The sequence below is a fragment of the Nannizzia gypsea genome, genomic scaffold (genome assembly GCF_000150975.2).
Source record: "Nannizzia gypsea CBS 118893 supercont1.7 genomic scaffold, whole genome shotgun sequence".
NCBI classification, from domain to species: Eukaryota; Fungi; Ascomycota; class Eurotiomycetes; order Onygenales; family Arthrodermataceae; genus Nannizzia; species Nannizzia gypsea.
In genome coordinates, this window is record NW_003345195.1 from 302,758 (window position 1) to 323,525 (window position 20,768).

Genomic DNA, 20,768 nt, shown 5'->3' on the forward strand with positions numbered 1-20,768 from the left:
TGTCTGTTGTTGTTTTTGTCGTTGTCGTTTGCCTAATGAACCGACCGAATAATATACGTTTGACCCATCCCAAGCTCGAGTTCCATCCGTAACTGTAGTTGTAGTTGTAGATCTGCCCAAATCCACTCGTGTAGGTAGGTATAGGGTTTGTTTATGAGGTATATAAGAGAGCCGCGAGCCTATTTATATAAAGATAGCTATGTATGTGAACACGAGAGGAAGGAAAGTAAAAACGGATAGGAAAAGAAAGCAAGAAAATAAAAATCATCAAAAGAAGCTATGATTTGCTGGACGGATTCATAATAGAAATTAATTAAGAGACATTTGAACGGGGGGAAGGGAGGCGGGTGAGTGGGAGAAGGGGAGTTCAGTCAAGCCAGTAGGTAAGTAAGTGAGCAAGCAGGTGGTTAGATGGACGGGTGGAGATGTTTTCTACCGCTCCATCCGACCTACAGGCTATAACTCACTGTCATTCATGCTGTGGTAGGGTAAATTGATCGCATGATATGTTTGGAAACAGAAAAAGGAGGTTACATGCATTCGACGATTCATTCCCATTTTAGACAAGACGGCAGAAGCAAAAGCGTGGTTTGGTTTGGTTTGGTTTCTTTATTTTTCGTTTCTTTCGATATCTAGACGTATTGCGACATCCATCGGATACCTTCACCGTAGCCTGATAACACGAACGGGTTTATTAGCACGTGGCCCAAGCATTGTAGAGTAGAGTATAGTAGGGTAGAGTAGGGCTGTAGAAAAGGCAGATCATGAACTTACCCTGTCTCATCACGACACTGCACATGAACAGCTCGATGGGCCTGATGCCCTCCAACGGCACCTTGCCCTTACCGGTAGTCTGATAAAGACCCAAGGCGGCTCTAAGCTGGTCCTCAGAGACAGCAGAGGGGTGGTCGATCTTATTTCCGAGAACAAGGAACGGGACCTTAGCTAGATCTTCCATGTTGAGAAGAGCGTCGAGCTCGGCCTTGGCTTCCGGGAAACGCTCGACGTCCATCGAGTCGACGAGGAAAACGATCCCGTTGACCTCGGGGAAGTAGTCTCTCCACAGACGACGAGCCTGCAAGTGACCGCCCAAATCGAAGGTGGTGAATCTGTTGTTGCCGATGGCGAGCTCTTCAGAGGCTGTTTTATGCATACATTAGCCTGCTGATCTCTAACTCTACTACTATGTGGTATCTAAGGTTGAAAACGTGAAGGCGTACGTACTTGGGTGTGAAGTCGGCTGCATCAAAGCAACCCGGTCGTTCTTCAACATGTGCAGAAGAGTGGTTTTTCCGGCATTATCGAGACCGAGGAAAAGTAGTTTGGCATGCTTGTTGAGCAGGCCGAGCGAGGCGAGGACATCGTAGACTACAGTAAGTCGAATCAGCCTACGTGTTCACAGGTTTTGGGGACGGGATTTGTTCGTCTCGCTGGCTCCGTGCGCTTCTGTGCCCCGGCGGGGCCCATGAAACGACGAAGATGTAGCGGCTTAAACGCACAAAAGGAAAGATGGAGTACGTACACCAGTTGATAATCCACATGGTGGCCGGGAGAAAGCTCTCTCAGTGCAAGGTGGAAGTAGTATTGAATGTCTTTGTGTGAACGGGAGGATGTAAGGCGAAGGGAAGCTTCCCGGGTGTAGAGGTGCCTATACCCTCTGTTTTTACGGAGATAGCTGGGTCAACGAGTGTCCCTTGGGCAGCGGCAGTGAAGTGTCAGCCGAGTGAAGCGTGGTGAAGTGCGATAGACGTGCGATGGTGTCCGGTCGAAGATGCGCAAAGCTGTTGCAGGGAAGAAATTCGAGGTTGGCTGTTTCTTTGGTTTTTTGGTACGGCAGATGTGTTAAGAAGACCAGTCACGTGGAGGCGCTATAATGGGAAAACACGTAAGGCAAATGACGGAGATGACTTGACCTTGGGAGGAAGATGGAAGACGGAAGACGTAGATGTATATGGTAGATATGGTAGATTATAATAATGATGTCATTTCATTCAGTCGTTATCATGGCATGGTATGTAGTAACAGCAACAGCATATAAAGGAGACCCCCCGCCTAATCTAGTAAGAAAGATGCAATTTAAACAGAGGACCAACCCCAGCTGGGAGGATTCAACTCCAGTCTCGGTCGGTACAACGAGCGAGAGAGCTAAAAGACAGGTATATGTATATACAGTAGAAAGAGATAGATAGAGAAGAATGCAGAGCAGAGTGAGATAAGTAAAGTATGAGAGAGCAAAAGAAGTAGTAGTAGAAGAGAAGGTAAGAAGAATGGAAATAGTTGAGTTAAAAGAGATAAAAGTATTGACATGAAGAATGGTAGGAAGAATGGAAGAAGGGAGGAAAATGATAAGAAAAAGGATAAACAAATGCTAGCTGAAACAGTTGAGCCAAGTCATGTCAAGCTGGGATATCATGAAGCTGTATTCACTGCGATCTGCGCAATAGGAAAATGATCAAGCATCCAGCATGAAGTATAAATAAATATGAGAAATAATCAAGAGACGAAAGGAATAGGAAGAAGTCAATTCTTGTCTTCGAGGGCTAGAGAGAAAAAGGAAAATAGAAAAACACCTCTTAACTTTTGGTTGGTCGTTAATGGTTCGTTTGTTCATGCCCATTTCAGTGGCGTGAAGTAGATAAAAGGAGTTAAGGCGGGAGAGAGGGAGGGAGATGACGATAATGCGTTTATATCGAGAGGACGAGTTTTGGTCCGTTTCCACCGTTGACACCGACACCGTAAGCCCTGAATCTCTCAGCGACTTCGATGCCAAGCTCTTTCATCCGCTCTGCGCCTTGGCCGGGGACCATCTTGTCACGCGAGTTGATTTGGTCCTTTGCAGCACGGCGACAGTGTTGGCGCCAGAATTTCTCTTTGCGCTTTTGTCTTTTCTTCTCAAGGCCAGCAACAATGTCGATTGGTCCACGGGTGTGGGTGGGACTGGTTTTGGTTTTGGTGGATGCCTTTGGGCAGGGAGATGGGGAGCGAGAGGTGCGTTTGTAGATGTTGGAAGAGTAGCCACGGGCGAAGAAGGGGTTAGGTGTTCGTGGAAGAGAAGAAGTACGGGTGCGGTTTGGTCGTTGAGCAAGGGCGATTGCTATCCTTTTTGCTGCAGGACCGGTACCAATATTTGGAGGGTTGATGAGAGATGTTCGGCGAGAAGGAGGCGGAGAGCGTAGACGGGCAGGCGGTGGAGGGGAGCGGAGGCGACGAGGAGAGTGCCCAAAAAGTTTGCGAGGGGAGTGTGCTACTGCCTTTGAAGTCTTCTCGATAGTTGTTCGGCTGGATCGACGTCCGCGAGGCGGCTCGGCAGAGTCGTCGTCGTTGGCCTGTTGTTTGCGAGTAGCTGTTGGGTTGGCAGACACGTCATCGTCGGCATCATCGTCGTCCTCATCCTCGATGTCAGAGGTAGGGAAGCTGGGATCGATGTCCTGAGGGATGGGAATATGTTTCTGGCGTCGACGCTCCTCCATATGGGAGATGTAGGCGACCTCGATGGAGCGGTCTTCATCCAGGGTTCCACAGACAAAGTCGGTACTGTCAGGAAGGCTGGGAGCGGTCGACTTTGGCTTCTTCTCCTTGGCAAGGGCAGCACGCTTTGGCTCAAAGCGAGGAGCGGTGTCCAGCGGGCTGGGGCTGGCGAGAGATTCGATGGATCCGTGAGACTCTTTCCACTTCATGGGCGGTGGCATAACGGTGATGTCGGAGTGCGAGGTCGCTGCGGTGGTGATGGGAGTCCAGAATGCATAGTCTGATTCCCCGTCATCATCCGAAGAACCAAATCCTGCTTCATTGTCTGTCTCATTTCCATCATCCGACAAGTCTTGGTTTCCATCATCCTCATCTTCTTCATCCTCGTCCTCGTCCTCGTCCTCGTCTTCATCATCTTCATCTTCATCTTCATCGCCGTTGTTCTCATCATCCTCCTCCTCATCATCATCATTCTCATCGTCGTCGTCGTCATTCTCTGCTTCCTCCGCCTCTTCCTGCGCTTCAGCCTCAACTTCCTCCCCCAACTTGCGAATAACATTCTCCTTGCGCATACAGTCATTCACAGTCATCTTCTGTTTGTAATCCGATGATTCGTTCAGCCAATCTTCATCCTCCAGAGAGCTTCCGAATTCCTGGAATCGGGTGGCGTCGGACAACTCAAACTTCCCTAGCCCAGTCACCTTCAACGAACCAGTCGTAGCTGAGGGCTCAAAGGGTTTCGGTCCCGGTGTCTGGGATAGTTCGAGGGATTTGGCCTTGTACCTGGATTGTAAACTCATGGGAGCAGGTGATCGGCTGCCCCGAGTACCGGCAGAAGGTTTTCTCGAAGAGTGTTGCTGGGCCTTGATATCGACATCCACGTCTCGTGGTCTGGCAGGGCAGGCAAACTTAATTGTCGATTTCCGCTTGGGAGGCTCTGCAGCCATGGGCTCACTCTGGGTATGTTCGACAGGATCAATCTTGCTGGCACAGGCAAAGGTAATGCATCGTTTGCGGCCCAAGTTAGCTTCCAGCTTCAACTCGTGTTCATCAACTGGAGAGACGGGTTTAGAGGTAGGTTCGGCGGTAACCCATGGAGGACGGGTGAACTGTGTTGGAGGAGGTGGTGAAGGCGTGGTCGATCGAGGAGGAGTGGTCATCTCACCGTCACTGGTGAGTTCGGCAGTTGAAGGGCCGCTGTGGTTAGGGTTGATAGAGAAAGCCGGGACGTTTCTCCAGGTAATGCCGGAAGCTGGACGATCAGCCGGGGAGAGCTCGGGGCTGCTGAGCAGGGCTCGAGTGAGGAGTGACTCCTTTGCGAGTTTGGGTCTGGAGGTGTTGACGCTGATGGAGGACTTGCTGTTGGAGGTCGGGGCGTGTTCGTGGGAATGGGATCTGACGGTAGTGCCTCTGACTCGACAACCTGGAGGCTCATCACACTCTGCAGCAGCCTCGTCTTCGTCGGTTGGCGCCATGTTAGGCGTTTGTGAAATGATAGGCATGACGGTGTCTGCCATTATTCTCTCTTTCTTCGAGGAAGAAGGCGAAAAAAGAAAGATGAAGAAGGTAATAGCGTGTTTATAAATCAAAAAGCCAACGTGAAGTAAAAGGAAAAGGTGTAAATATAGCAGTGGTACTTCCGGTACGGAGCTGACGATAGCTAGTGAAAGGCAGCTGTTGTCTCTACCAGCGGCAGTGTTCAGTTTGTGTAGTGAAAAGGTGCGAGACGCAAATGTCCATCAGGACAAACGTTGTGTCATAAATGAACCACCATGATGTACAGGCGTCGATGCTCGAGAGACGAGGCCGGCCACTGGGTCGATATGGAAAAGTTGAGAACACGCCAAGCAGGCGTCTCGCCCCCGAAGTAGTCTGTATGCGTGTATGTATGTATGCGGTGGACCAGCAGGAAGTGAAGCTGGCGTCGTCCGGTGTTTTGCTTCTCTGGTGATACAAAGGCCTAGATTCGGTCGCTGTAGGACGCTCGATCTGCCTGCCTGCCTGTCTGTCCCCTTTTGATTCTGTCTCTGGACTCCGGCTTGTCTGTGACTCTGGTCTGCCGGCCTGTGGCGCCTTGTTCTGGGGTTCGAGGTCGAGGTCGAAGGTCGTGGGTGCTTCCGCTGTAAGGGACCGGTCGGTCGTTTAAGTAGACGTGTGGTGCGGCGAAAGAAGCAACGTGCAACGGCAAGCCGACAGCCTTCTGCCTCTGCTGATCCGAGACGCTTTCCGCAGCCCTTCTTTTCTTTTCTCTGTGCTGGAGATGTCGTTGGCTGGTGAGGTCGACGTTGCGTTGGAGGTGGTCGAAGGTGAAGTTGGAGGTCGAGGAAGAGAAGTTGAAGTGCGAAGGAGGAAAAAAAAGAACTAAAAAGCGAAAAAAAAAGAAAGAAAAGAAGAAGAAAAAGAAAAAAAGTTCGCGGAGGAAGAAGAAAGATTCCGAGAAAGGTTAGCGGGACGCTTTACCGCTTTGGGCGAGCCGGAGTTGATGTTGAAGTCGAAGTCGATGACGAAGAAGTTGATGATGATTAAGAAGTTGATGATGGCGAAGAAGAGATTGATGTTGATGTTGATGTGATATTGATATTGATATTGATGTTGGTGAAGTTGTAGTTGTGATGATGGTAAGTCAGAGCTCTACATGTAGATGGTACAACGACTAACAGACAGATAACGACGCTGATCAGGCCGTGCAGTCCTGGCTCCCACGCTGGATACGTACATATTTAGTACACACGCAAGGTCACTCGATACGGCGACGAAAGTGAGCAGCTTCTCCCGTCGTCCTCTCGTTCGCTTAGGAAAACTGGGGACGGCTCGATGACGATGTGATGGGACACCCTGGCTCGACGGGCATGGTTGCCGGGGCCTGCTGTGCGCCCTTCCGGTTGGGAAGCTTGATCCCTACGTCTGTTCCATCGGCAGGACAAGGGCAGAGGACCAGGCGGCAGATGGAGGGCAGGCAGGCTCACTGCGTCGACCACCGAGTTATACTACTGCTGCACGTTCTGTTTATTTACATGAAGCCGGCTGAGTATATTACGAAGACGACCAGCACTCCTGGCTTGGAGGGAAGGAAATCATGAAATCATGCTGCTACGTGCATCTTGGCTCCGTCTTGACTTCAATCTGATGTGCTGCTTGGCTGTGGCTTGCTTTTTTCGATGGAGAACCTGCAAGATGCAGAATGCACTGAATTGAACAACTAAACTCGCCTTGGCTTCCCCGTCTCGTCCACGGCTTGATGACCCTTGGCCGGCTTGTTGTCTGCTGTTTGATGGGGCTACCATGTGGAACCACGAGAACCACCTGCGATTTTAATTAACATATACAGCCAATTCGATGTATATATCTGACCAACTCAGACGAAGAGTACGGAGTACGCCCCGTACGTACTATTCCGGGGCGACAGAGAGGGGCCTTTCCCGCACTTTACGGCTGCGATTTGACAGTGCGGGGCGTTGCATTCGACTCCGTACTTGTTGTCCATACACAGATGCCGACTCTGCTAGGTACAGCGGAAGACCAAATCCCTAAACCGGAGGACGCTCATTAGTCGGTGTGGCAGACGCACTAGTGTCTGTACAGCAGTTATATCCGATAATGCCGTCTCTTATCGAACCAGGAGTTGGGGAACACTGCAGAAGCGAAGAAGCAGCAGAAGGAGTAACAAGAACCTGGACAAGCCGAATAAGCAAAGCGAAGCAACAGAAGAAATCGCCTTTCTTTTCTTTCCTTTTCGAAACGCGGCTCGTCTTGTGGCTTGCCCGAACGTCCGGATGGACTTCCCCCGATCAGACAACTTCGTTTAAAAGAAACATCAACAATAACTTCTTCGATTCGTCCCCATAAATAAAAAACAAAATAAATCGGCATTCGCCATCAATTATAACTATATCATCGGCGTTTTTCCACAGCTATACATATCTTCCTCCTGTCCTTCAAAGGAGCAACCTCCCAACGTCAATGCGCATGGTCTCCTGCAGATCAACGACGCCAGTTTCATAACTTCCTGACCGTCTTACTGGGCCAGCGTCAAGGCCCATGCCATCACGTGTCGACTGTTCGCTCAGGCTGGCTTCCTCTGCCTGCCCTGCGACCGCTGATTTGGACGGAGCAGAGCTATGCGGGAATATCCTACGCCTGTCATTCACCAGATCAGCATGGAGCCAAGGCTGAGATGCATTCAGGTGCTTCACTTGGCTGACCACAGCCCTCTCACCACTCGCTCAGAGATGGCTGCGCAAGGCATTCGTACAAGTCCGTATCGCGATGGAATGTGCCATGGGGCAACGGGCGTCGCAATTGGCAGGGTAATCAAGGCGATTGTAAGTGCCGAATCCCCAAGAGACACCGGACAGATTTCCGAAGGGACAGGCAAAAAAACAAAACAGACTCAGCGACAACAACAATAAAAAAGAAGGGAGAGTTAAGGGTATGGGATGTGAAAAAGAAACGGGGATAGAAGGGGGAAAGAAGGGTGTTGTCTGTTTCTGCCTTTCTTCCTTCGTCCAACTCACTGGTAGGGTCGACTCGTTAAGAAGCACATGCAAAAGAAGGGGTATTAAGATTAAAACAAATTAGCGCTTCAGCTCTAAAAGAGTACATCTATCCCATACACCGCATAAATAAGCTGTCCTCATATACATGTTCTAGGTCAGGAAATGAGTGCTAACCAAGCTCCCGACCCGTGAAACAATGATATTCATACTCAATTAGATGTATCCTACCCCTACCCCAGAGTTATTTCTAAACCTGAACAGACGGGAGGAAAAACGAAACATATATTGTCCCTTCATCATGAAACCTTCCCGTACTCCAACACCCGCACCCAAGACAGCCGTTCAATCAGATGAACAGGTAGCATATCTCACAATTAAGCATCGCTAGTTACCCCCGCACGCTTCTTGACTTTACGAGTATTAATAAAATAAGCGGATGCGGACGTTAAGTCCCGGAGTGCCTCCCCTACCCCTTTAGTTTAGCGCTTCTGCTGCCCGTCAATGACAGGCCTGGTGGCAAGCATATGACGCCATGCGCGTTGGATCGTCACCGCTGCCCGACCGTATTTAGATGCCGAGAGGAGTCGGGAACTCAGGAATGCAAGCGCTGTCATGTTGGAGTCTTCTTCAGTGGTGGTGTGGGTGTGGGTGGATGAAGATGGGGGTGCCTGTGCTGCTGATATCAAGGATGACGATGGCGATGTTGATCGCTGGGATATAAGTGCTACTAACCCGCCAATTATTTTGTAAGCACCCCATGAATATCGACATTGACGGAAAATATTATAAGGGAAGGGGGGAAAAGGGGTAAAAAGGAAAATAGACGCCGGGAACGTACCGAATTGACTACTGCATCCGAGCGCGAGCAGACGTCTTTTCAAGGCTGATTCATTGCTCGTTGATGATGATGTTCGGGCTTTGCTTGGCGGTGGTGTTGTAGTTGATGCCTCCATAGTATCGGCCTTGATACTACCATCGGTAGGACGAATGAACTGTTCATATTCATCCAGGATGCTCATGAATACCCGTCCGTCAGCAAGGCTTGTGGTCAGGTTTGAAACCTCCAACCCTCTCAGTCTTGCTAGGCATGATGCCCAACGGTGGAGTAGGGATGAATGACATCCTGCTGTGTCTGTCATTATTGCCTGCTCATGACACGGAGGAAGACTGGTTTCCTTCCGGGCGAGCCTACTAATCTTCTTCTCCAACCGGACTATCTCCCCCTTGAGATCATCCCAGTCAACCAGAGTTGAAAGTCCCCATTTAGCAACAATAATCCAGAGCAAGGCTATAGTCTTTTCCCGGTAACCGTCCACGATATCCTCCGGCTTGATACCACCTATAGTTGCCCCGATGCTGGGGAAATCCTTTGCCAAGGCAGATAATGTGACACGCGCATTGTGGACCTTATTTGCCCGGCTTATACATGGCATCCTAAGCTGGCCTGATAGTGGCCGTCCTTCCTTTTCTTTTGTGTGAAACCTCTCAGGGAAATGCTCGAGTAGGAGCAATTCGGTCAACCGGGTAAGAATAACCCCATCTCTAATATCCACCGCAATATTATTGATGTGGTAATTATATTCTCCCAGCGAATGCTGCTTGTACACCAATGAACAATCTAGACGAGCAAGGGGCCGGGTAATATCTGTCTGGGGGTGAAGAAGCACTGGTCCCAAAGCCCGCATCACTGCTGCTGATGATGTGTATTCCGAGTCTAGTTTGAAAAGGTTGCGTGGTAACGCTGTATCAGGTGCCATCCTTGCCTTATCCAAAAGAGCAATTATCATTATACTTCGAAAGGCCGTTCTGTGATATCCCTTGACCACGTCACCGCACTCACTAGGCTTGGTAGAAGCATCTTGACTCATATCCTCATTCTTTATGAGCATGGCATCGAGAAACAACTCGACGGCTCGGCTGGCCTCTTTGTCTTCCTCGTGAATAGATATTTGCGGGTTGGCCGAAAGATTTCCACCATGAAAGCTGTGGCCTACCTCTTTTCCGATGACAACCTCTGCCGCTGCCTGGAGGGCAAAAATGTCGTATGTATCGGTCCAAAATTTTCGGAATGCGCGACGGAGGCGCGCATCGGTTGTTAGTCGGCGTCTTCTGCCAGTAGGGTCCTCTGTGGCACGTAAATCACCGTAAAGAAGGGATGCTTGTACACGCTTAGAGAGCAACGTGAAGTACGTGTCTTGATATAAGTCGAACAGTTGCTGTTTTAGGCGATTTTGGCCTTGGGTGCTACATTGTCCATTTGCTGTATCAAGAAGGGTGTTCACAAGCTGTGTAATGACTGCCTCTTGGTGAGATAGCCAAGTCTCCTCGTGAAGCAAGGGGTCTGCAAGGTTTACAAGCAGTGCTGGGTATTTGATCTCTATTTTTGGAGCTGAGGGTAGAGAGAGTAGTAGCTCCGAAGGTGATTTTCGTTTCGGAATAGGATTAAGTGATAACGTAGTGTTCAAGGGTAGGTCTTCTTCCTTTGACTCTTTTCGTTGCTTTGTTGCTAGCGAGGCTTGAGGGTTTCGGATATCTTGAAATGTTATCCGCCGTACAGAACTGCGGCCATGTGTTGCCCTTGATACAGGTGGCTTTGATTCCAGTGGTTTTTGTTTGGATAATGAAGGCCTAGGTCGAGGGCTATTGACAGATCTAAGTTTCATCGGCTGGGCTGATGAGCCTACCAGGGCATCTTCCTTTCCAGTAACTTCGGCAATGCTGCCCTCTAGTTTCCCAGGAGGGACATTTTCCTTTCCAGTATTCTTCCCCATCACATCAGGCTGGTCTACCGATTCTTGCATAATCCTACTCGGGACCTCTAATGGCTGGCGTTGATGAGCTGGGGATTTCGGCTTTTGCTGTTTTCGTTTCTTCAAGATCTGAGCTTCGATATAACTGAGCTCCTGGCAGCCGAAATCCTGTGTTTTTAAGGGGCTAAATGCATCCATAAAAATGGTGGCCATTGTGGTATCATCTTCTGGAGGAATATATATTGTGTTCCGCCTTTTATCTCTTATGGAACGGCCCTCTTTCTTCGTCTTTTGTTCTTTCACGGGCTTCTGCATGGCATGGGGAGATTTTACAGGCCTAGGATTTTCATCTAGGGGATTTTCTTTGAACTGATCCAATTGCTTCTTCATGGGCATCTTTGGTGAAGACAGCCTCCCAACTGGTGCTCTGGCCGACCGTGGAAATCGTTGTGCCGGCTGTGAGAACATGGAAGATTCCCTGCATAATGTCTTTCGTCCACCGTGGCTATCACCTGAACTCCCGGCATCTTCATGTATCTTAAACGCAGTAGCAGTTCTGGCTCGACGCAGTTTTTCTCTTGCAAGCGAGTTCAATGACCCAAGCTCGGCCATGAAATCGATATCTGCCGTGTCATCGTATGAATCGAGGATGTCCTCGAGTATAGGGATTTTAGCATCATTTCGATTCCATGTAACCGGGCAAGGAGTTGCGTCAAGATAGTGGTACTCCATGGCTTTGTATATCACTCATCGATGAAAGTCGGAAGCCTTCTAGAGTTCGTATATCCTCTGCATCAAACAAACGCGTTCACCGTATCTCCTCAACCAGAGGGAACCGTTTCGAACAGTCTCAACCTGCAAGCTTATTCTCATATATTCCTGTTAAGAAACAGCAACTCTCTCCAATTTTCTTAATCCAGACGAGGACGAAGAAGAACAGGACGTCTAGCTTGGAGTGAGGTCGGTGGTTGTTCTCTTGTGCATCTTCACGTCCTTGTTTACCCTTTGCGGTCTCCAGGGGCAACAAGTGGCCGCTGGATAAAGTTGCTTAGTCATCCTCCCTTGCCCCCTTGGTGTGGCGAAAACGCCTTTCTGTCACTTCCCTCCAACGTTCGCTTCTGCAGACAAACTCCAGCTGGAGGGCTGAAGGTCATGAGCCCTCAGTCATCCCGGGGCAAAACTGGCCGCTGCGAGAGGTGTCGATCGATTTCCCGTGCTGGCTGAGCTCAAGAGATGCAGGCTACCACTCGGGTCGGTTCGAAATACCATCGTCACCGCCGCAACGGTCCGGCTATCCCACCTGTTGCATTGCAGGACACCTGGCCTCTCAGCCCTTACAGTTCTGGGCCTCGGATAATGCAACAGGCTATCCTATTACGACGAGATCTGATACTTGAGCCATGGGAATAGATGATCTTCTTGACCGAGGCTTCCAGCGTTGGCTCGATGACGATTTGCCTTTCTTTCCTCAGGTATGTATAAGCCAAGCGGCTCATCTTTATCGGTATTATCGATAGGAAATTCATTCTAACATGTATTAATTAATAGGCGGGAGAGTATTCTCCGCGTTTACACTATTTACCCCACGGATGACTGGTCTCTCGTATTTTTATATTCATCCTATGACGTGACTTGAATATATGAGCGGTCATGGATGTCAGGATATGACATGAGCCCAATTAGTTGGAAACTCGGATGAAGATGCGAATAGTTCTTCAATCTATATACCTCCTCTGGAGAATGATTCGTTACGAGAAGCCTGGGGGGCCTGGCCTTGGCCTTTTGGGCAGAAAAGACGAGGGCCATTCAACATCATCCGATATACAATGGACCCGAAGTCACACTTGTGCTTCTTAATCCTCCTGCTGCGACGACAGCAGTACGTTGACGGGGGTTTGAGCTAGCATCTGAGGCCTGTGGTGGAATTACCCATAAAGCTAAAGCCATAGGCCTCGGGTGGCTGAATCAAACCCTCTTTGATGAGATGACTTTCAATGCGGCCTTCCGCGATGCTTTTTTTTCTTTCATTTAAACAAGACAAAACCAACTGGCGTGGTATGTCACCGCTTATAAGCTTTTACAAACGAACGATATCTAACTAACTCGGGAGGACAGGTTTAACCCCCCGGAACATTCGACTTTTATCACCGCTATTTGCTGGAGGCGAACTCATTTTAGCCCTCCCCGCGTGGCTGCTTTTTCCTGCTTTCGAATTCCTTCGTGGATGTACAACGCTTCTCGAGGACTCCCCGCCAGACTAACGATACCGAAGCAAAAAGTGGCAAATGTTTCAACTGTGTATTATATTGACCTGGAATGGACGCTTACCCGGGCCGTGAGTTACCGCCATGCGGTTGTTATATGAACCCAGAATGTGATTTTATTTATTTAATGTATAATGTTCATAGGGAGCGTGTGAACGCGCCCTCACCCTTCTCCAACAAATCCATTCCCCAGTATATATATCCACTACTTCCATACACTACCACGCTTTGGATGCAGGGGCCTATTGTTTGTCTTTGATTTTTACCTCTAATCTCCTGCAAGGAATAATTGGATAATTGACAGAAGGGTTGGGCTATATACATTAATATATATAAAATCTGCAGCCTGAGAGAAAGAAACAGCTACCTGGGGTCTAGTGGCCTGGCGAACATGTATTTGCCGTGTAATAAGGCAGGTGATGTGGTGCGTGAGGTCTTGGCGGCGGGCGTTCTGCACAACTTGCATCCATGCGTCTTGTGTGTGTGTATGTGGGTGTTAGTATTGTGTCCGTCTGCAAGGCGTCTTGAGATAGAAAAAAACCGACGGGGAGCCCGATATTCAGACAGACAAGTTGAAGATGGGCCTCGGCAGCCTCCCTACAGAGCTGATACTGCAGATATCTGACAATCTCAATCCGCTGGATAGCTTTTGTGTGGCCCTTACGTCGCGAAAACTTGCGTCCATCCTGCTACCAAGAGCACGCATAATCACCCTTTCTTATGCAGCTGATATAGACGATAAAGATCTCTTCCTTAAAACTATTGAACAAGATGTCGATTTCAACTTTGTTCTGAGTGGCCGAACGATCCTGGAGGAATATATCTTAACCCAGGACGACGAGTACGTTCTTCCGCTGCTGGATCGAGGTGTTGGGCTCGTCTCACCGCCGGGTTCTATATGTGCTACGGTTGGCGTGAATCTTCTACACATTGCTGCTGCTTCCGGGTGCGGCGATGCTGTGATAAAAAGGCTTCTTGTGCATGGTGATGAGATCGATCCGTTTGCAGCGGACGGCGAAGGTACCACGCCGCTTGTATGTGCAATCAACAAGCGAAGGCTGGCTGTTGTAAAGACACTTGTTAAGCTATACCAGGAAAAAGGCAGGGAGATAGACCCTCCGGACTCCAAATGCCCCTTGATTTTAGAGGCTATGCAGCGAGGGTTTGGGGAAATAGTGTTGTTTCTACTGAAGACTAAAGGGGTCCGGGTGAATGCCAGAGGCCCGTCTGGGGAGAACGCATTGCACTGGCTAGCTCGGACTGAGATGACTCCAGATGATGAAGATGCCTGGGAAGACACAGAGGATGAAGAAGGAGACCCTACTGCTCAGGAGATTATAGATATGATCGAGCAGGGGCTGAGAAACGGGGATCCCGGCTTTACCGAAACTGATGAGGATATAAACATCACGGTCCTGAATGCTCTTATTAAGGCTGGCGTTAGTTTTACCGATACCGCGACCGAGGACCGTGTTACTCCCTTGCATGCGAGTGCCCAACGAGGACGGTATACCTTAGTTGAGGGCCTTGTCGCCGCGGGGGCTGATATATCAGTACGGTGTGCGCATGGTGGCACACCTCTTCACTGGGCTGCTAAGGGCGGATCGGTGTTGTCCATAGACACCCTTGTCGACCTCGGGACCAGCCTCCACGTCACCGATTTGGAGAACAAGACACCACTACTATGGGCATACGAGTGCGATAATTTTGATGGTCCTTTTTCCAGTTTTGATCCAAGCCCATACCCTATAGACTATCTGCTTCAGTATGGAGCAAACCTATCTCACCTGGACTCTTCCAATCAATCCGCTCTGCACATGGTTGCCCAATATGAGAGGCCCAACGGGGCAATTCAGCTGCTGGCTGCTGGTATCGATGTGGATATGCAGCGCAATGACGGATCTACGGCGTTGCATCTGGCGGCACTGAACGGGTCATACAGTACTGCGGAACAGTTGCTGAGAGCTCGACCAAATCTGGAGCTGAAAAATGTACAGGGCCAAACCGCCCTTGACGTCGCTATAGAGAACGGTCAGGACAAGGTAGCTAAACTGATTCGTAGTTATGTCCGACGTGGAGTTAGGGCTGTTGGAGGTCCTATCAACGAACGTGCCCTAACGGAGATGCGTATCCGGCTAGACAGTCAATCGCTAGTCTATGAATGGATAGATTGAGACTGGCAACTCTTCGGTGCAGAAGCAGTACTCTTACAGCAAGCAAAAATACATTTCTTTTGGCCATCTAGGGCGAGCTTGTATAGTTTGATATCAACGCAGCCACACAAGTTGTTACTATCATAGATGACTACGATCCAATCTCCCAACGCACTGGCCAGAATATGCACGGGAGATCGCCTCGAGCATCGACCTATACGAATAACTAGCTAACAAGCCAGTATGTCTGGGGGGTTACCATCCCCTATTCCATATTTTCACTGGCCTTGACAATCGAAGCAGCCAGTCAAGCTCACCAGCGTGTCCGTTATGCGTTGGATGGACGTTAACACGTCCTCACTGTTTCACCCTCATCTCCGGCTGAGCATATGAATGCACCGATAACGGGCTATCAATAATGGATTGACTACGGAGTACTCCATATTACTACTTCACTAAACATCCACAGCCCTGAGACTCGAGGTAGTACGGAGTATCTTTAGCAGAGGCGACTTCCAAGGAACCAACACAGATCGAGAAACGAGCAGATCAGGAACAGGAAAAGATAAAAGGAAAAAACGAGAAGAAGAAAAGAAAAGAAAAAAAGCGCGATAGAGAGAGGCGAAAAATCCTCGCTTCTTCGTATCTTTCTACTCGAATATCAAAATCCCAACCAGATCGAAGTTTAAACCCATCAAAAATGATCTATTTTCGGAGTTTTAGAACCTTGTTTAACTAGTGATTCCACGTGTAAAATAGGCATAAAAAAGGTGTTTATTCTTCTTTTTCTTCTCTGCCCTGTTCCTGGCCGGGCGACCTTGGTGAGGCGGTGGTATATGTAGGCAAGTTAAAGGGGATAGATGGGTAGAGCCATGTTATAAGGACATACATATAAGTAGTTAAATCCCATGGATAGACTTAGCGTTGGGGCGCCTTCAGGGACAAGTTGGCCTCGCTGCTTAACACTTGCTGGAGTAAGGGAAAAAATAGGGGGTACTCCTTCGCCTCGCCTCGCCCGGGGATTTTCCCAGGAGAATATTTTAAATACTTTTTGGATGTCAGTTAATTCACCAACGACTACGGACGGATACTCACGCGCAAGTTTATACGAGTCCGTGGCGAAACCCAACCTTCTATTAGCCCTTGCGTTCCTGCGCTCATGGACGTGTGTTTATAAATCTGATATATCCCAATACTCCGATAACCAGACCGACTAGTTAGTGAAGAGGACGTCGAAGAGGAAGATGTGGCGGGACCATGGAGGCCTGTGTTTATGAAGATTCGCCGCTGGCCGCTTACCTCGAAGGTCGGTAGATACATCTCCCCGCAAAGAGAACCGCCTGGATGGGACGTTTGAAGACAGGCAGACGGAAAGAAATAATGAAAGCTGATACAAGATGACGTGCAGGTGAAGGCGAAGCCGAGCAGGACTGGACGCCGCAGGAGGTTGACTGGCCGCATACCGAATCCTCAGACTCCACGACCCTCGACTTCGCGCCCCAGGGGCCCCCGAAATTTCAGGACCGCATCAGAAATAAAATCCCCGAACCCTTGAAACTGAAGCGGTCGAGTAGACAAGAGGCTCTTGCTAGGATCCAGGATACCTGCGCTGTTAGTTGTGCTTCCTTATCGGTGGAAGTTCCGGGTGGTTGGTTATCTATCTGCTCGAAGGTCGGGACGTTAACAGCTTGCAAAAGGCCGCCATCAGTGCGAGAATAGGCAAAACCGACAACGAGCGATTCAAAGAACAGTTTGGATATACGATTATTGCGTCTCAGCTGCTGAGCGAACCCAGCGCACCCTCATACACCTCCGTCTCAACCCTCTTAAGCCACCCTGTCCAGAGCGATGAGGCCAAGGCAGCCTCTAGAGCAGCCGTATTCGGCGTGCGAGGAGCTGTATTCACGGGCCTGGCATCCTTCTCCATCGTCCTATTATTACACTGGGCCCGATCAATACACAGGATAGGCTGGAGTATTGGAACAGTCGTCCTTTTTGGTTTTCTGCTGGCTACTGTCGTAGCGGCATTCTACGTCTTTGCGAAACGCCAGTGGCTAAGGTACCTGCGTAGCCAGGCTATTGAAACTGCTACTGCTTGTGTTGGGAATGCGCAGACACTTGATTCTGCGGCTTCAGCATCCGTAGTGCTCATACAGGAAGTCGAGCTTGTTTCACGTGGATATAGAGTGTAAGGAGCATCCCTTTGTCTATATGAATATACGTAACTGACATGACCTACTAAATAGGAGCTCGCCGCTTCCGCCAGTGAGCCGGTTGGAGGAACGGTCGCAAACTCGGAGATGCCTAAAACTCCGACGCATCCTGGCTAAATGCCTGGAAGAGATGCTGGAGAAATATCTCTATGTGAAACGAAAATTACGGCCACTCGTAGATGATGCGAACCTGGAAAAATATTACGACATATATGAGCTTTCCCTGGTGGAACTCCAGGCTGCCGAATCAACGGTGGTCGACCAGTCTGTCGATGAAAAGACATCCCTGAGATCCCTGCGGTCGTTATTTGCTAGGCTCTATACCGTGAGAAAGAGCGCCCTTTGTTGTCTCCTTGCACTTCCGGCGGACGGAGGTGAAGCAGATATTGCAAGATGGAATGCTGCGACCGAGGAGATGCATAGCCTGGCTGACGCCAGCGCTGAATGGATCGAGAAATTGAGAGATGTCCTCAATGAACAAGACCGTACGCCTCCATTCCCACCCTTGCTCTACATGTCCAATCTAACTTTATATATAGGAGACATAATTTCTTCATCTCCTATTACGAACCCGAACCCGAACCCCAACAAGGACCGCTATCGAGCCCAGCTTCGACGGCTAAACTCGTTATCTCAAGGCATACGAGGACTTCATGCCAGGATGCAACTTATCCGCGAAGAGTCAGATGCCTGTCTCGATGGATCCAACGAAGACGTAGACCTCGGCTCAACTCTCCTAGCCCAGTATGAGGCTATCGGCGCTGAACTGCGCGGGATACTCCAAGAATGGGAAGCCGGCAAATCCGCCATGCGAGCCAACATCGAGACATCCGATCGCTACTCCTCTTCTTCTCGACGCACATCGAGCATGATCAAGTCACCATCTTCACCAACTTTCAGTATTGGAGGCAGCACCGCTGTTGACGGTGGTCCGGCCGATGCCCTGCGGGCACTGAACGGAGAGATGCAAACAAATCTCAACCCGGATAGCAACATGGATGACGACGAGGTTTTTGAAGCCATTGCCATGCCTCGAACCCGAAGCTCGTTGACTCGCGTGGAACGAATTGCGCGTATGAAAGAAGACCGGGCCCGCCAGGCCGTCGCTCGGGAGAGAGCAGATGCGAATACGCATATGCTGAAAGAACTTGAGACGGTGATCAAGCTTCGTCCTAACAAGGGCGGCGCAAGAGTTTCTAGTCTCTAGTCCCTTGACCTTCGTTTACTTTTCATCTCTTTTTTTCTTTTCGTCTTTATATCCGGATCTTCTATACTTGGGCGTTGATGGCTGGCTTTCTTCCTTTTGTGTATTTCCTGGCACCCCTTTATATAGATGTGATGATTTCCTGGTACCCGCGTCGCCCTAGTATGTACTATATCTATCCATATATAATATGTGTATATACAGAGAGTCCTCAAGTAATGACTTAATGGAGTTATGATGGTAGCTATCTCCTTGCTCTCCTATTTACTCGTCTTTATATCTTGCAGGTCGCTTCTAGTCTCTAATGGCTGCTACGAAGAACGCGAAAGTCGAGCTAAATTGGTTTCGTGACACGCGACGCGCACTTTCATCGCACACCAAAGGAAAAAAAGCACCACCGGGTTTCTCTGGCTTCAGGAACACCATCCGCCGTCGTCTTGGATACTTTGAATACTCAACCAAATACCATACGCTCAAAAGTCTTTGGCTAAACGGCTCTACTACCCAGCTAGCCTTAACGCATTATATCGTTCCAGCCCTCTCTGCTTCGTCACTCCTCCTACCCCGCCATACATTACACCCTGTTAAGCGGCTCATCGATATAAATCAGTCAAGAGTGCGTTACCCCGGCCAGTCAGCGGTGAAGGAGCAATGGAAACTAACGGATCACTCTCTATGCAGTGTTGGAAGCACGCATGGAACAGGCTTCTATGCTGAAGAAGGTATATCGCTAGAGAACAGAGAGTAAAGACAAACTGTCGCTGACCACGATACCATCAAACAGGTAGTCGATGCGGTAAAAGATCTCGTACACGACTGCAACTTCGACTGCAATGACTCTGGCATCGCCCTCCAGGCTATGGACAACTCCCACGTTGCGCTTGTCTCCATGATGTTGAAAGCAGAGGGCTTCTCCCCCTTCAGATGTGACCGCAATGTCGCCCTGGGAATCAACCTGGTTTCCCTCACCAAGGTTCTACGAGCCGCTCAGGATGGAGACGTACTCACCCTCAAGGCCGACGATACGCCTGATGTAGTCAACCTGTTGTTTGAGAGTGTTGAGAAGGACCGTGTCAGCGAATATGATATCAAGCTCATGGACATTGACCAGGAGCATCTTGCTATTCCAGAGACGGACTATTCCGCTACGGTTGAGATGCCTTCTGCCGAGTTTAGACGAATTTGCGGAGACTTGAACCAGCTTTCTGAGTCTGGTATGTAGCACCACCGAGGCCTTACAGGTTGATGTCTAGGCAGGGTTATATGAGGGTGCTAATTGGTGTATAGTGTTGATCGAGGCAAGCAAGGACGGTGTTCGATTTTCTTGCCAGGGTGAAATCGGTAACGGTGCAGTTACTATTCGCCAGAACACCAACGTCGACAAGCCCGAGCAGAACGTCGCCATCACCCTGACTGAGCCCGTTGCCCTTACATTCTCCATCAAATACCTCCTAAACTTCTGCAAGGCAACCAGCCTTTCGTCAAAAGTGCGACTCTCTCTCTCTGCTGAGGTTCCTCTGCTTGTTGAATATACCCTCGATGGATCTGGCTATGTACGGTTCTATCTTGCTCCAAAGGTAAGCTCATTAACTATCTATCTTATTGGCAAAAACGTCAACCATGCTAACTCCCCTGACAGATTGGCGAGGACGAATAAATGATGTCTTTTTTGTAACTTCCCACTGGCCAACCAGGGGAATATTTTCTTTTTCACCCTTCGACATGATGAGGATTAAATAATGAAGCGTACAATTCAGTAAAAGCTCCCCTTTTTAGTTTAGACCTCGTGGCACGGTGGTAGTTTATTGAAATTACCCGAGAAAAATAAGATTAAATATCCAATACTTATTATATTGCCATTCTATCTATAGATTCTATAATTCTACAGTCTTACCGTCGGGTAGCGGAATGACTCACCTTTTATCCCAACACTCCCGAAGTGCACGGTTGGCTTACCTATGCGTTAGGTTCATATAAACAGCACGTTAGCACGTATGATCAAAAACCTGGAAGTGAAAAATTTGCATACCTGGGGGGAAAAGAAAGGTGAAGCATCGTCCTCGCCAGAGTAATCGGAATCGAATGATACCCTGGCTCCCTCTGAATCGAGGAAGCCCTGATACGCTGCGTATTGCACTTAGGTGTCGCATCTCCCCGAAGGAAGACACACACAATCTTCGCAACGGCTCTCCCAAGGGGGTAAAAGAATGCAGAAAAGGA

General features: G+C 49.2%; 9 protein-coding genes across 9 annotated transcripts; 6 read left to right on the forward strand and 3 right to left on the reverse strand.

Annotated features, from left to right (window-relative positions):
- Positions 1-632: 632 nt before the first annotated feature.
- Positions 633-1,541, reverse strand: MGYG_07401 (small COPII coat GTPase sar1; the record flags this gene model as incomplete). Its single annotated transcript, XM_003170110.1, has 4 exons — positions 633-673; positions 775-1,140; positions 1,225-1,368; positions 1,523-1,541. 4 exons carry the CDS (start codon positions 1,539-1,541, stop codon positions 633-635), a joined length of 570 nt encoding a protein of 189 aa, XP_003170158.1.
- A 410-nt stretch (positions 1,542-1,951) lies between these two features.
- MGYG_07402 (hypothetical protein) lies at positions 1,952-2,346 on the forward strand (the record flags this gene model as incomplete). Its single annotated transcript, XM_003170111.1, has 3 exons — positions 1,952-2,011; positions 2,085-2,156; positions 2,320-2,346. The coding sequence occupies 3 exons, from the start codon at positions 1,952-1,954 to the stop codon at positions 2,344-2,346; spliced, it is 159 nt and encodes a 52-aa protein (XP_003170159.1).
- Positions 2,347-2,684: 338 nt separating this feature from the next.
- On the reverse strand, positions 2,685-4,985 carry MGYG_07403 (hypothetical protein; the record flags this gene model as incomplete). Its single annotated transcript, XM_003170112.1, has 1 exon — positions 2,685-4,985. The coding sequence occupies one exon, from the start codon at positions 4,983-4,985 to the stop codon at positions 2,685-2,687; it is 2,301 nt and encodes a 766-aa protein (XP_003170160.1).
- A 743-nt stretch (positions 4,986-5,728) lies between these two features.
- Positions 5,729-6,040, forward strand: MGYG_07404 (hypothetical protein; the record flags this gene model as incomplete). The annotated part of the gene is made up of 2 exons (XM_003170113.1): positions 5,729-5,774; positions 5,850-6,040. 2 exons carry the CDS (start codon positions 5,729-5,731, stop codon positions 6,038-6,040), a joined length of 237 nt encoding a protein of 78 aa, XP_003170161.1.
- Positions 6,041-7,625: 1,585 nt separating this feature from the next.
- On the forward strand, positions 7,626-8,352 carry MGYG_07405 (hypothetical protein; the record flags this gene model as incomplete). The annotated part of the gene is made up of 2 exons (XM_003170114.1): positions 7,626-7,790; positions 8,182-8,352. The coding sequence occupies 2 exons, from the start codon at positions 7,626-7,628 to the stop codon at positions 8,350-8,352; spliced, it is 336 nt and encodes a 111-aa protein (XP_003170162.1).
- A 91-nt stretch (positions 8,353-8,443) lies between these two features.
- MGYG_07406 (hypothetical protein) lies at positions 8,444-11,446 on the reverse strand (the record flags this gene model as incomplete). The annotated part of the gene is made up of 2 exons (XM_003170115.1): positions 8,444-8,688; positions 8,803-11,446. The coding sequence occupies 2 exons, from the start codon at positions 11,444-11,446 to the stop codon at positions 8,444-8,446; spliced, it is 2,889 nt and encodes a 962-aa protein (XP_003170163.1).
- Positions 11,447-13,556: 2,110 nt separating this feature from the next.
- On the forward strand, positions 13,557-15,152 carry MGYG_07407 (ankyrin repeat domain-containing protein; the record flags this gene model as incomplete). Its single annotated transcript, XM_003170116.1, has 1 exon — positions 13,557-15,152. One exon carries the CDS (start codon positions 13,557-13,559, stop codon positions 15,150-15,152), a length of 1,596 nt encoding a protein of 531 aa, XP_003170164.1.
- A 1,236-nt stretch (positions 15,153-16,388) lies between these two features.
- Positions 16,389-18,551, forward strand: MGYG_07408 (hypothetical protein; the record flags this gene model as incomplete). The annotated part of the gene is made up of 5 exons (XM_003170117.1): positions 16,389-16,437; positions 16,540-16,742; positions 16,829-17,319; positions 17,378-17,829; positions 17,884-18,551. The coding sequence occupies 5 exons, from the start codon at positions 16,389-16,391 to the stop codon at positions 18,549-18,551; spliced, it is 1,863 nt and encodes a 620-aa protein (XP_003170165.1).
- A 301-nt stretch (positions 18,552-18,852) lies between these two features.
- On the forward strand, positions 18,853-20,205 carry MGYG_07409 (hypothetical protein; the record flags this gene model as incomplete). Its single annotated transcript, XM_003170118.1, has 4 exons — positions 18,853-19,270; positions 19,337-19,762; positions 19,836-20,125; positions 20,188-20,205. The coding sequence occupies 4 exons, from the start codon at positions 18,853-18,855 to the stop codon at positions 20,203-20,205; spliced, it is 1,152 nt and encodes a 383-aa protein (XP_003170166.1).
- Between the last annotated feature and the right edge of the window lie 563 nt (positions 20,206-20,768).